At 39.2% G+C, this 14,755-nt stretch overlaps 1 protein-coding gene across 3 annotated transcripts in view; it reads right to left on the bottom strand.

The window, feature by feature from the left end:
• The window catches only part of LOC137630469 (succinate dehydrogenase assembly factor 3, mitochondrial-like), a 37,288-nt gene extending 27,136 nt beyond the window's left edge, over positions 1-10,152 (bottom strand). For 2 of the 3 annotated variants that reach the window (XM_068361950.1, XM_068361949.1), the window contains exons 1-2: positions 10,022-10,152; positions 5,479-5,602 (exon numbers count right to left, since the gene is read on the bottom strand). In XM_068361950.1, the coding sequence (XP_068218051.1) occupies positions 5,479-5,593 (115 nt within the window). In that variant the 5' untranslated portion in view covers positions 5,594-5,602; positions 10,022-10,152. Of the gene's footprint in view, positions 1-5,478; positions 5,603-9,939 lie in introns of all 3 variants that reach the window. The other variant, XM_068361951.1, reaches the window with a different exon arrangement.
• Positions 10,153-14,755: the final 4,603 nt, after the last annotated feature.

The following is a 14,755-nucleotide window of genomic DNA, read 5'->3' on the forward strand; positions in this document are numbered from 1 at the left end:
ATCAGCATCCGCAGTTGAGGGTTGCGCGATGGCGATCAGCATCCGCAGTTGAGGGTCGCGCGATGGCGATCAGCATCCGCAGTTGAGGGTCGCGCGATGGCGATCAGCATCCGCAGTTGAGGGTCGCGCGATGGCGATCAGCATCCGCAGTTGAGGGTCGCGCGATGGCGATCAGCATCCGCAGTTGAGGGTCGCGCGATGGCGATCAGCATCCGCAGTTGAGGGTCGCGCGATGGCGATCAGCATCCGCAGTTGAGGGTCGCGCGATGGCGATCAGCATCCGCAGTTGAGCTAGTAGCTGGCGAACCATGTTCCTTCAGAAGTGTTGGAGAACGTTGGCGTGCCAGCTGTAACACACGTGGGCGATCCGGAGATCGCTGGCGAGCTGATGATCGCTGACGAGCTGACGATCGCTGGCGAGCTGATGATCGCTGACGAGCTGATGATCGCTGACGAGCTGATGATCGCTGATGAGCAGAAGGCTACGCGTGGAAGCCTGCGCAAAGAAGAAGAGTCCTTGACCCCGACCTGAACCGAAGTTCTAGATCGCGAGGGCGAACGTGGGCGCACAGGGCACGTAACAGGAACCGCAGGGAAGATCATCTTGAAAGCGCTGACGAACAGGAGAGCGCTGACGAACAGAAGGGCGCGCAGGGAAACCCTGACACGCAAGGGAAGAACCCCCGTGGGGGCAACCCTTTGCCCCGAAGGGATCGTTGTCCGCCGGGAGACTGATGTCCGTCGGAAGACCGCTGTCCGTCGGGAAGACCGTTGTCCGTCGGGAAGACCGTTGCCCGTCGGAAGACGAGATTAGACTGCTGTCCATATGCACCAAGACGGAAGATCGAGAAAAAGAAGTTGTAGGCTGCAAACGGAGATTCAAAAAGGCGCCTCAAGCACCCTTATAGGGAGATGAGAGGCCCTTACGACGAGGCGGACGGAGGGCCTTACGGCGAGGGAGGCCAACAGCAACAGCAACAGAAGAAACCTCCGAAGAGGAGTCTCTATGAGTGTACTCTCTCGCGAACGAAAGAGAAACACTTCGTGGAAGAGACTGGTCAGCCAGTGACCTAAAAGGGGCAATCCTCCGAAGAGGAGCTCCTGCAGTTGCCCAGCCCCTTGAGCGAAACTGCAGGTGCGACCGCTCAGCACCAAGAGCATAGTCGCACGAAAAAAAGGCAAGAGAAGAACCCCCCAAAAGAGGAAAAGCTCAAGCCTGGACAGGAAAAGAAACTTCCCTCGGAAGGAAAGTTATCCGCCCAAGGAGGCAAGCCTCCTGACTGTTCTAAAATGAACTGGAGAGCTGTCCGTCGACACGGGAGTACTACCAGTAGAAGGAGACACGCCCCTGACGACAATACAAGGGGGGAGGCAGCAACAGCCGAATCCCCAGGACTCAACCAGACAGCTCACACCGTTGCTATATTACAGAAACGAACTAGATCGGTAACTGTAAAAAAATAAAACAAATAATATTAGTACACATTCATTCCCCCGGGAAGGCTCCGAAGAGGAATCCCGAGGAAAAGGAACAAGAATTACACAACAGGCACGTGCCCTCACAACCACTTACACTCGCGGAAGGAGAGCTGTAACCAAAACAGAATTATAACAATTATAATTATGTAACTATGTAATTATGTAATTTAAAAATGAATGAACACTAAAGAAAAAACGAAAACCCCGAAAGGAATCGTTCTACAAGCTGAAAAATTAACAACTACAATTAGATTCATAAACTAATTGAGACAAAATGTACGGCGTAGCAACCCCACCCACACGGGAAGGAAGCTACAAGGGCGTAGTAAAACATAGTAAAAGGGTGAACGACCTCAAGAGAGAGAGAGAGAGAAAGACCGAAGTCAAACTCGATCGCAACCCATAAAATTAGGCCGTGGTGGCCTAACTGCCGAGGCCTCCACGTAGATATCGTACACTACACACACACATCTGAAAAGGAAACTTACTTATTTCTATACTCAAATATATATACAAACATGAAAACATGTTTACATATATATTGAGTAAAAGAAAAGTAAGCGATTAAGTAAAGACAAAACAGACAATGGCTGCCAAGCGAGGACCAAGACAGAGACGTCTGTCACAGTCCGAGCCAAAAGTGAAAGTGTGTATTCACCTGTGTGTGAGGGGGAGGAGGGGTAGCTAGCTACCACTCCCCTACCCCCCCGCTAACTAGCGCGGGGGTAATACACCCTCGTTAAATTCTAATGGCTCGCCATTTCAGCTACGCTAAAAGTAATAACCCTTTGTAAATAGCGTGGTTTGTATTTCGGTTACGGAACAATTCAAACTTTGAACAAGTACTGATTGGTAGAGGGTAACCCCAGCCCACCTGCCAGTGAGAGAAACCATCACATTGACCTTAACCTAGGATTTGTGGGGCGGTTGAGGAGGGAAGCATAACTTAATGGATTCAGGTTTATGTAGTTGTGAGAAATACAAATTATAGTACTTTTAAAACATGATTTTTTTCTTACATGAATACAAACCATGAAACTTTAATACGAACCTTACCCTAAGAGGACTAAAGTCCATATTGTTGAAGGGGCTGGTTTACCAACCCAGGATATGTCAATGCGCTTTCTGTCCTTTGGAAGAGAAAAAGTGAGGACTCATGTCAACCTCAATAATACCCGAGCATGAAGATGTTGCATGTGCTAGGCTAAGTCCCTTTTAGGGAACTGGTAGGCAGGTATGAAAGTACCTATATCCCTAAAGATACAATGACCTAAGGTCTGGCCATTTATGAAAAATGGGTTTGCATATATTACACCTATCCTCACTCTTATCTAAAAGGATGAGGGAGATACTTTATTACAACAAATTCGGAGATAATTTGTATTTTTCCTTAAATAATACAAACCTGTAGTTATTTATGTGGATATTACTTTTGGCGGAGCTAGAATGTTGCCATTAGATTTAAAGTGCGAGGTGGCAAACCTGCCTTATCACTTGAGTGGGTAGGTAGGGGGTGAGAGGGGTATCCAGCCACCTATTCTGTATAGTACTCTCACAGCTGTGAGCTACATCACTTTTTTATTGCAGGCAGGACTTACTGAGGGACAGGTGATGGCAGGCCAGTTTATATAAATAAATACAGGTTTGCATTAATTAGATAAAAATACAAATTAACTCCGAATTTGTCATTTGTTCCCATACAAACCTTTCCTTATCTATGAGGATGACTCACTCTTAGGAGGGTTGTAAGTTTGACTACTGGCTTTAGTCATTGACCAGGTTTACCTTGTACAGTATTAAACAGTAATCGCGGGAAACCTTGCCACCTCGCTTATCAATACAAGTGAGCATGATAGCAGGCTGAGCAACCCAAGTATTTGTGAGAGATATCATATGAAGGTCTAGGTAAGAATGTTCCTAGTTGGGACGTGTACAAGTATACAACAATAAACTATACTTAGTTATACTGTACAAGGGAAGTGGTTATTACCTGCAGAGTTTGAAGCCAGCTTGCAAAGGGACCCATGGCGCTGTTCCCCAAAATAGAGGACGATCATGAAAGTAAAAGAGCCAGACATACTTTCATTTATCCCAGCCTTACCCCGGGTAACCAATGCCCTCAACCTTCTGCTACTTGCCCAACAAGGAGCCCAAGGTATTCTTACACCACTTGTGCAAGAAACCATATTGGGTCTTCTGTGGGTGACATCTTGCAGGTAAGGTGAAGTGAAGATAAAACATGCTTTCACTCTACCAACGGCAAGGTCTGTGTCACAAAGGAGCTGCTTCTAAATGTTATGGATGGATTGTGCCCTAAAACATTATGAGCTCTGGGTCACCTCTATGAGGAGAAGGAGAGGGATTCCGTGACTGGTATAAGACCTGTGTCCTAGTCACGAATGAGATCCTTGATTCCTTTGACCTTCCTAAAGTTAGTGAAGCGAAGCATGTTGAACCTAAGTAACGAGCTCTTTTATTGTTTTCATGAGGTATGGCCTCAATATAATCACTGGCGTGAAAAGGAGGAATCAATGACGGCTGAGAGAAAGGGATGGGTGTATTGGACTGATTGGTAACGTCTCTGCCTGGTGTTTGCCAGACATGGGTTTGAGTCCCGCTCTGACTTATCAGTCCCTTTAGCGTCTGCAACCTTACCCTCCTTGGGAGCTAAGTTTTGGGGGGTTTGAGGAGCCTATAGTTCTATCTGCTGAGTTATCAGCAACTATTGCCTGGCCCTCCCTGGTCCTAGCTTGGATGTTGAGGGGGCTTGGGCGCTGATCATATAATATATGGTCAATATTTAGGGCATTGTCCTGCTTGCTAGGGCAATGTCACTGTCCCTTGTCTCTGCCATTCATGAGTGACCTTTAAACCTTTAAACTAAGGGAAGACCATACAGCCACCTTCTCCAAACCACTCCCAAAGGGTTGAGAGCAGTCGCCCTTCCCCCAATAGGTTTCCCCAGAAGAAGAAGCCTCGGAAGAAAACGCAGGGGAAACAGCTGGTTTCGTTCCCAAAGAAGGGACGTTCCCAAAGAAGGGAAGAAAGAGCAAGTGAGTTTCTTCGGCTTCAACTTGGGCATACCCTTTGATGCCAAAGAATCCCCTAAACTACTTTTTAAATTCCACCCACAGCAAAGGATACTTCTCACAGGAGATGATAAATCACAAATTACATGCTGTTCCACCTTCAGTTTACTCATATACCAGCCACACCTGAGGCCTTCTTTACTAGGGAAGAGATCACAAACACTATGGAAATAGAGAAATAAAGTAATCATTGTAACTGCCAAGTCAAGGAACGCAATTGTGTACATGTGTACTTGACAGCGGCCAAAGGCTAAGTGAGGGCTGCTCTCTTTGTAGGGTAAGCGACAATGTTTACCTTGTTAAAGTTTAACAGCAGTTCAGTTTCACAGACTCTTATGCTTCTATTGAAAATTAATGATTTGTATCACATGTAGGAACAAAATAACATTGATAATAGATAGCGTGTACAGTATCAACAATATGAGTTACTATTTGGCTTATTACTGTATGAATGAAAAAACATCTACATCGTATTTTGGCGCTTGCATAGAAAATATGAATTCCATTCCATTTTGCAGCAAGTACAGTAATTTCTAGCCCTGTGGGTAAGTAGTATTTTGGCATTACAGTATTCCAATTATCTAATTAATCACCTAGTTCAATTGGCATTTACTATGATGTGGCTCCTCTTCTTGGCAAGTGGTACATGCTACTCTATGCATGTTGGCTGGGTGGGTGGCTATTTTGGAGCTACTTCAATTATCTAATTAATCATTAGTCTAATAATCTAATTGGTCTTTGCTCTTGATAAGCATAACTTTTCTTGTTGTAAATGTTAATATAAAGTGTATACCTGTATTGCAAACTGTACTTTGGCACTCACATAGAATAATATAAGGTATATGTCGCAAACTAAAGTAGATTCATAACACCTAGAAAACAAGTCAAAGTAGCACCCAATATAGTATACCTAGGGCTTGAAGTTCGAGAGGCATTCCGCGATGTAACTTCAGAATAGTCTTGTACAAAAGTCGAACTCGTTGGGGATGTGTGAAAGCCTGCTGTGCAGCCTTTGCTCCCCCCATGACAATCACCTAAAACATAATCATAAATTACTTTACAAAATGTAATGACAACACCTCATGGCTAACCAAGTTTCCCTTAAATCATTCAGTACAGTACAGTATATCCATTAAAAAAAAAAAAAATGGAAAACTTCATTTCATAAAATAAATACTTTTTCATAATAAACAAGTTTTAGTGGAAATTGGGTGATCACAAGCACAATTAAAAATACTGTACTGTAAAACCATATAACTATCCCTTAACCAGGTTTCATTTGAAGCTGCTCTGAACTAAGAAATTGAGATGTAAATTACACAAATGTAGAAATACAGTGATCATTTGATAAATATAAAACACCATATAGTTTCAAAGCAAAACTTTGCAAACAATGAACTACTTGGATTATGCAGACAGAAATTCTATTATGGAAATACTACACATTTTAAAAGTAATTTGTATTTTTCCTATTTATACAAACCCAAGTCATTTATATGGGTTGGCTCTGTAACAGTTTTGTTACGACCAAATTAAAGAAACATTATGGGTCTGGTGCTAACAGCTTTGTTATCACTTGTTCTCACTTTGTTCATGGTCGGTACAAGTGGGGTGGATATGGAATGAAATATTTGTATTTTCCTAGCAATAAAATCTTGATTCCTTTAATTAGCAAATTACTTCAGTGCAAGGTGGAATTGGTCATTGATATTGGATAACAAGCAGTTATCCGATCAGTGAGGGAGCAGGGCAAAGCCCCACCCGCCTTCCAGTCAGTTGACTATACTGTTTTACCACTTCAACCCAGTACTTAGAGAGGTGGTTTGAGGAGGGAAGTTACATTAAAGACTCAAGCTTGTAAGGCAAGGAAAAATGACATATTACTTTTAAAATTTGGTATTTGTACTTACATGAACATACAAACCCTTGTCTTTTAAATAGGGATATTCACTGCTTAGTGGGTTGGAAGTCCCCCTTATATCAAATTGGAAGATTCTTTAAATGTCTCTGGAAGTAAATCATGCTTGGTCAGAGGAGAGCAAAGTGAAACCAAGACCAACCCCCTATCTGTTTATCATAGGGATGATACTGTACATCTGAAAGGACCTGGGGTGTACTAGAAGTACAATACTGTACCAAAATCAAAGCCAACCTTTTCTCCTCAAGAGATGTTGGCAAATTTGTATACTTAGCATAAGAGTAATGGGTTAGTAAGGTACTAGATTCATCATTCCCCAGCTTGCATGGGGATGGGGAGATGTAATTCTCTGGTTCAAAGAACGGAGCTATGAAGTTCAACTTGACGGCATCTAGTCCAACCCAGCTTGTAACGCTTTGACCGCTGATCCCCAAGAAAGAGGCAGAAGAGTTAAATAAGACAAGCCAGTTATACAGTACTTACTTTCAATCCCGACAAGTCAAAACCAAACCGTAGACAAAATGCAATTCTGTTCTTGTAATGAGCTGGGCTTGCTATACAGTAGACTGAGCAGCCACCACAGGTAAAAGTATAAAAGTGTCAAGGGACTTGTGGTTATAATCTCTTGGGTAAAAGGCTGTGATAATGGTCTGTATCTTCCTGACCCCTACCTTCAAAATTTAGACTACTGACAAGTTCCTCTTGAATAAGAGAGATGGGGCAATACAACTGACTTTATGAACTCTAACCATGACCAGAGCTTTGGCACTCTAATCAGCCAAGCCATAGGCCCTCCTGATTGTCTCGCAAAGCCAGAAAGTTATTATGTTTCTTGACACCTCTTTCTTGGACCTGCCAGTGCTCACGAAGATTCTCCTACTCTTAAGCCCAAGATGGGTCCTCTTTAGATAGCACAGCAGTGACCTTATGGGATATAAGAGCATCTTATCTTCATCACCACCCTATACCACCTAGAGGAAAGGGATGGCAATGGACTCAAACATAAGGTGCCACAAACTGGCACAAAATTAAGAGACCTCTTTCCATTTACTAGAGTGGGTAACTAAGTAAGTGACCGTACAACTCTCTCCATCTGTTCACCAACACTAAAGCTAGCAAGAAGAAAGTGGCTACTTTCCTCTTGGTAAGGATAGAAGAGTCTTTAGCTGGTAAGCAGCTTTTCTAAAAGAACACTCCAAAATCAAACCATTGTTTTCTAGTCTTGAGTAGTGTCACAGCCTCTATACCATGGTCTTCCACCATCTTGGGTAGAGTTCTCTTGCTTAAGGGTAATCTTGAGTACACAATTCTTTCTTAATTCTCTTCATCTTGGGATTTTTACAAGTTTTTATAGTTTATAAATGAAAGACCTATTTTAATCTTGAAGTTCTAAAATCATTTAATATTAATTGTTCATTACTTTGCTTATAGTTTATTCATTTACTCATTTCCTTTCCTCATTGGGCTATATATCTCTGTTGGATCCCTTGGGCTTATAGAATTCTGCTTTTCCAACTAATGTTGTAGCTTAGCTAATAATAATAATAATAATAATAATAATAATAATAATAATAATAATAATGATGATGATGATAATAACAGAGACCCTCCGACGAGAAATACCCATTCTACGACACCAATTGCAGAATAAGGCCCACTTACCCTGGTAGACATCTGTCGCAGACCTCCAGAGATACCCAGACATCTCCTATGCAGTGCCTCACAAAAATATTTAAGCTCGGAGATGTTGGATAGTCTTCACGCGTGAATGGTGGTACCTCTGCTGGTGCGGCTGATAGAGAAGAGTAGACCAGTGGGGTAGTTCTCAAAGGATCTCAACCAGAAGAGCAAGCAGACTGGGATACCACATAGCATGTGAGAATCTGGGATCCACCAGGGTCATACTGATTCCTGGCAGAGCCAACACTGTTGATTACTAGCTGAATCAGACTAAACGGGAGAAAGGTGTAGATGTTCAGATGGTTGACCAGGGGTGTTGGACAACCCATCTTCGAACACAACCCAAAGATCTGGGATGGGAAAGCAGAAGAGGGGGAACTTCCCATTCAGCCAAGTAGCAAACAGGTTGATCACTTAAGAGCATTACAGGGCAAGCAGCCTTTCCGCTACGAGAGGATGTAGGGACCACTCCGCTCCTACAACTTGCCCATGACGACTGTGTGTGTCTGCTAGAATATTCCTCCTGCCAAAAATGTATCTTGCTGACAATTGCAAAGCGTTAAGCACCACCCAGATGTGCATCTGCATCTGCTAACGCCCCCCTGGCGACCCCCCTTTCACTGCCATATTCTAAGTTAGCCGTAATCATACGTACAGGTGGCCGCTATCATACATATGCACCAAGATTTGTTTGACATTATATACCGTTTTCCCTGTATGTTTTCCCCAACCAAAACCCGGGGTTCCCACTTGGGGTTCCCCATTACCGGCAGATATAGATGTACATGTACTGTGCTGTATATATATTTCATTAGGTATGTATTTGGGGTAAAAATATATGTCATTTTCTAAGGAAATGGGCATTTTCCTAAAGGAAAAAGTTGTCTTTTGGTAGAAAAGTTTTCACCGTCCGTAACTATAATAAAACCTGAAAACGCAGGATTTAAAGTTTGTATAAAATTGAATAATCATAAATGTTTATATAGGTTTGCTAACTCATTACCAGTGCATTGAGCCCTAACATTATACCTATCCTAACCTTTGGTAGGGAAATGTAATTAATCAACAATGACTATAACGTGTACAAATCAACATACAAAACTGTTTTTACACATCAAAACTTCTAAAATTCCACACGAGTAAAGTTATACTCGTAACGTACCAAAATATGGGTTCCCACAAAACTGGGGTTGGCATTGGCCTTCTTGATAACTTGTACTTGGACGCCAATATAAATGTTAAAATTACTCAACTACTCTCTGAAAATATAAAATGGAGCATTTGTGGTTTGTTGGGACAAACTGAAAAATCTCATTTTACAAAGACACTAGAAAAGCCACCTAACCGAAGGTTCTCCTCCTAACCTAACCCTAACCTAAGGTTCCCCACCTAACCTAACTAGAAGCCATATCCTTATATACTTACACACCGGGAGAACGTCGCAACCCCCCCCCCCCAACTGCCTTAAAGTTAACCTTACCTAACCCCAACCTAGGGTAACCTACCATAACCTAACCTAAGGTTCCTCACCTAACCCAACCAAAAGTTCCCCACCTAACCTAACCTAGGAACCATATCCTTACATACTTGCTCACTGGTGGCTATGTCCCCCAGGGAACCCATTTAGAATGGCGTACTCTTAGCTTACCCTGTCCCAACGAACTACAATCACCCCTATGAAATGAATACGAATTAACCTAGTCAAAAGAGTAAATTGGCCAATATAGCCTATAATGGAACGATAAATAAACTTGTATATAATAGACTACCTACCGGGTAGGTTAGCCCTAACCAGAAACCGTTTAATAACTTTCTATCCTGTATTCTTGGATATTTCTTCTTTAGTAATACTCACGCAACAAAATTGCTGGTTAAATAATAGAAAATTGCTTATGTGTCGTAACTATTTTGATGAATATTCTTAACGTTTACTGTTACACAAGTTAAAACTTGGAGTCGTCAGAACGTCTACACAATTCGGCTGTCTATCTGTATTTTCAAGTCTGTGGAACTGTTGGTTACGTAACTTACGTTGATTACTATTTATTATTATTATTATTATTATTATTATTATTATTATTATTATTATTATTATTATTATTATTAATTGCTGAGCTACAACCCTACTTGAAAAAGTAGGATGTTAGAAGCCGGCGGGCCCAAAAAGGAAAATAGCCCCATGAGGAAAGTAAACAAGGAAAAATGAAATACTTTAAGAAGAGTAACATTAAAATAAATATTTCCTGTTTAAACTATAAAAACTTTAACCAAACAAGAGGAAGAGAAATTATAAATTAGCAAGAGAACTCTAACCCAAGAGACAGTGGAAGACCATGGTACAGATGCTATGGAACTACCCAAGACTAGAGAACAATGGTTTGATTTTGGAGTGTCCTTCTCCTAGAGGAACTGTTTACCATAGCTAACAAGTCTCTTCTACCTTTACCAAAAGGACTGAACAATTACGGTGCAGTAGTTAATATATACACTTTCAATGCCACTCTAATTCACAGATGAACCTAATCACTTTAAAAAAAAATTACTGGTAATCAGATTTACTATTGAAAGCTTAACTATACATTTCAAGTTCTAAATATTCCTTGTAAATATTCATCGTAACTGTACAACTCAAAAATTTTAAGTATTTCGAGACAGGAAATTTACTTTTGAGAAACATTAGGTCGGTAAAAAAAAAGGCTTATTGGGGAAATCGGTATATTTTTAAAATACTTTATTCTAATTATTTATTTCTCAGATTGTTTACTTATTTCCTTTCCTCACTAGGCTATTTTCCCTGTGGGCGCCGCCACTGGGCTTATAGCATCCTGCTTTTCCAACTAGGGTTGCAGCTTAGATGATGATAATAATAATAATAATAATTAATAATAATAATAGTAGGAGGAGGAGGAAGAGGAGGTTGGCCAGGGTACCAGCCACCCGTTGAGTTACTACCGCTATATATATATATATATATATATATATATATGTATATATATATATATATATATATATATATATATATATATATATATATATATATATATATATATATATATATATATACATATATATATATATATATATATATATATATATATATATATATATATATATATATATATATATATGCATATATATATATATATATATATATATATATATATATATATATATATATATACATATATATATATATATATATATATATATATATATATATATATATATATATATATATATATATATATATATATATGTGTGTGTGTGTGTGTGTGTGTGTGTATATATATATGTATATATATGTATATATATATATATATATATATATATATATATATATATATATATATATAGGTATATATATATATATATATATATATATATATATATGTATATATATATATGTATATATATATATATATATATATATATATATATATATATATATATATATATATATATATATATGTATATATATATATATATATATATATATATATATATATATATATATATATATATATATATATATATATATTATATATATATATGTATATATATATGTATATATATATTTATATATATATATATATATATATATATATATATATATATATATATATATATATATATATATATATATATATATATATGTATATATATATATATATATATATATATATATATATATATATATATATATATATATATATATATATATATATATATGTATATATATACATATATATATATATATATATATATATATATATATATATATATATATATATATATATATATATATATATGTATATATATACATGTATATATATATATATATATATATATATATATATATATATATATATGTATATATATATATGTATATATATATATAAATATATATATATATATATATATATATATATATATATATATATATATATATATATATGTATATATATATATATATATATATATATATATATATATATATATATATATATATATATATATATATATATATATATATATATATATATATATATATATATATATATATATATATATATATATAACGGATTTTGAGCGAAGCGAAAAATCTATTTTTGGGTGAGATAGCCATGGCGTCCTGATGGAAGGTTCCTTTTTGGTAGCTTCCTTGGGTATAAGACTACTAAGATATTCCCAGAGAATTTAACCACAGGTTATCACAGAATTCTAACTTCTGGAGCGAGTATCTCAAAGGTTTCCCTTTAAGACATCGTAATACAACAGGGGACGCGCATGTCTGAACGCGCCACATAGCTATCTTCACCCCGAACAGAGTTAATGCTTCGGTGTGTAAGGACTGAGAATAGCTGGGAGCCGTTCCACAGCTAATCTCACTCGTGGCTACTACTGATACTCGAGACGTAAACAAACGGACGCCATTGCTCTAATGACGTCACGCCCGTCTTCATCCTGAAGCCAGTTGCTGCCCATCACCATGATACAATTGCGTAGGGTGGGAACAAAACTGGACGAAGTAGTAGGGAGGGTCCATCAGGACGCCATGGCTATCTCACCCAAAAATAGATTTTTCGCTTCGCTCAAAATCCGTTTTTTGGGCTCAAGCCATGGCGTCCTGATGGAAGAGTACCAGAGAATCAATGTATCGTGGTAGATTTTCCCCCAGTATTAAGTGCCTAGGCATTGACAAAACAGCAAAGTAATCTTAGATAAAGAACCATAGGAACGAAGTATCCTGCCCCCCTTGGCAGGAAGTTCCCATGGGCTATGCCGACGTCAAAGTGGTATTGAAGGGCTATTCATCCTGAGAGAAGAACTTGAAGAACTTAGAGATGAAGCGGAATGTTTGGTATTTGTATAGGAACATTCTGAATTAGACCAGTGGTGGTTGGGCACTGTGTATAGAGTTCATCTCTTGGTTATCAGAAGTAAGTATTCGTGTAGGAACCTTACTGAGACAGGGTGAATATAATTTAGGATTAGACATCTTAAATTCTTCATAACCATAAGAAAGGAGGAATAAATAAAACTATGACAGTATGTATTTCATAGTAAGTAGGAGCTGAAAGAGACGCATAAGTAATAAAATAGAAATTTTATTTCACAATGCAGAAATTAAATAATTTACAGCAAAAGTAAAGTTCATTTACAGTAATAATAATGTACATAGAAATAAAGGCTTGCTCTTGAATCTGAAAAGGAATTTCAGGATTAGTAGGTACTCGTTCTCGAGGAACGCAAGTCTTTAAATAACACATCATGCTCAAGGCATGCGGCACTTGTGTGACACTATGACATTTCACCTGGGATAAGAACAGTTATAAAAGCACTAAGTGTTTTTAGACATCACTATGAATCGCTCGAGGGTCAACATAGGCACCCGAAGAGTTAGAGTCCCAAGTAACTCACTGTTCTACGCAGAGTTAGGTGCAGGTTTCATAACACTACCTGCGGCTACCACAAAATGTTTGACTTCGTGCACTTGTTTCGCATAATGTTTAAAGAAAACTCGCGAGGACTTCCAGCCCGTAAAGTTTTTAAGGCTTTCAAAGTCCATGCTCTGAAAGAAGTTCAGAGAAGATGCCACTTTTCTAGGATCATGACCAGCGGGTGTACTGTTCGGATCCGCTCTGCGAATGAAGTAGGTGATTTTCGCTCTTAATTGTTTCAGTGACAGGTCGCTGCCCGATGTTTCTCCTTTGAAGAGTTGGCCTCCACCAAAGTTCGAAGTTCTGCGAAGATAGACCTTGAGACTCTCTACTGGACATAGAGAGACATCCTCCTTCAGGGGGCATATTCTCCAAGGGCCCCATCTTTTGGTGGGTAATTCGTTTTTAGCGAGAAACGTCGGATCAGGGGAGAGGGTCACTTCTCCTGAATCGGTAAACAGGATGTGTCCTTCTTCTCTTGATAATGCCACTATTTCGCTGACTCGAGCTCCCGAAGCGAGAGCAAATAAAAATATAACTTTCTGAGTCAGATCCTTGAGGGGGCATGAATCATTGTCCAAGTTGGAGGCGAAATGGAGTACCTTGTCTAGTGACCAGGAGATCGGTTTCGGAGGGGGTGCTGGACGTAGGCGAGCACATGCTTTTGGTAATTTGTTGAAGATGTCGTTGGACAGATCAATTTGGAAAGCATATAGAATTGGTCTAGCCAAGGCCGATTTGCAGGTTGAAATCGTATTGGCTGCTAATCCTTGTCCATGAAGGTGAATGAAGAAGGACATACAGAAATCAATTGTGATTTCTTTAGGATTTTTTGCCTTGACAAAGGAGACCCATTTCCTCCAGGATGATTCATATTGCCGTCTCGTGGATTCGGTCTTGTATTCCTCTAGGAAGTCTAGACTTTTCTTCGAGATCCCAAACCTCTTCTTTGCGGCAAGGGAGAGAAAATCATGAGATGAAGGTCCTTGATTTTCGATGATGAAGCGAAGACAGTCGACTTCTGTACTTGTTGAGAGAGAACTGGGCCCGGGAGAGGGATCAGCTTGGGCTGCAGCTCCAGGACCAGGGGGTACCAGTTGCTCCGGGGCCACTTGGGAGCCACTAGGGCCGCTGTCCCTTTGAAGGTT

The sequence above is a fragment of the Palaemon carinicauda genome, chromosome 38, assembly GCF_036898095.1.
Source record: "Palaemon carinicauda isolate YSFRI2023 chromosome 38, ASM3689809v2, whole genome shotgun sequence".
Taxonomy (NCBI): Eukaryota; Metazoa; Arthropoda; class Malacostraca; order Decapoda; family Palaemonidae; genus Palaemon; species Palaemon carinicauda.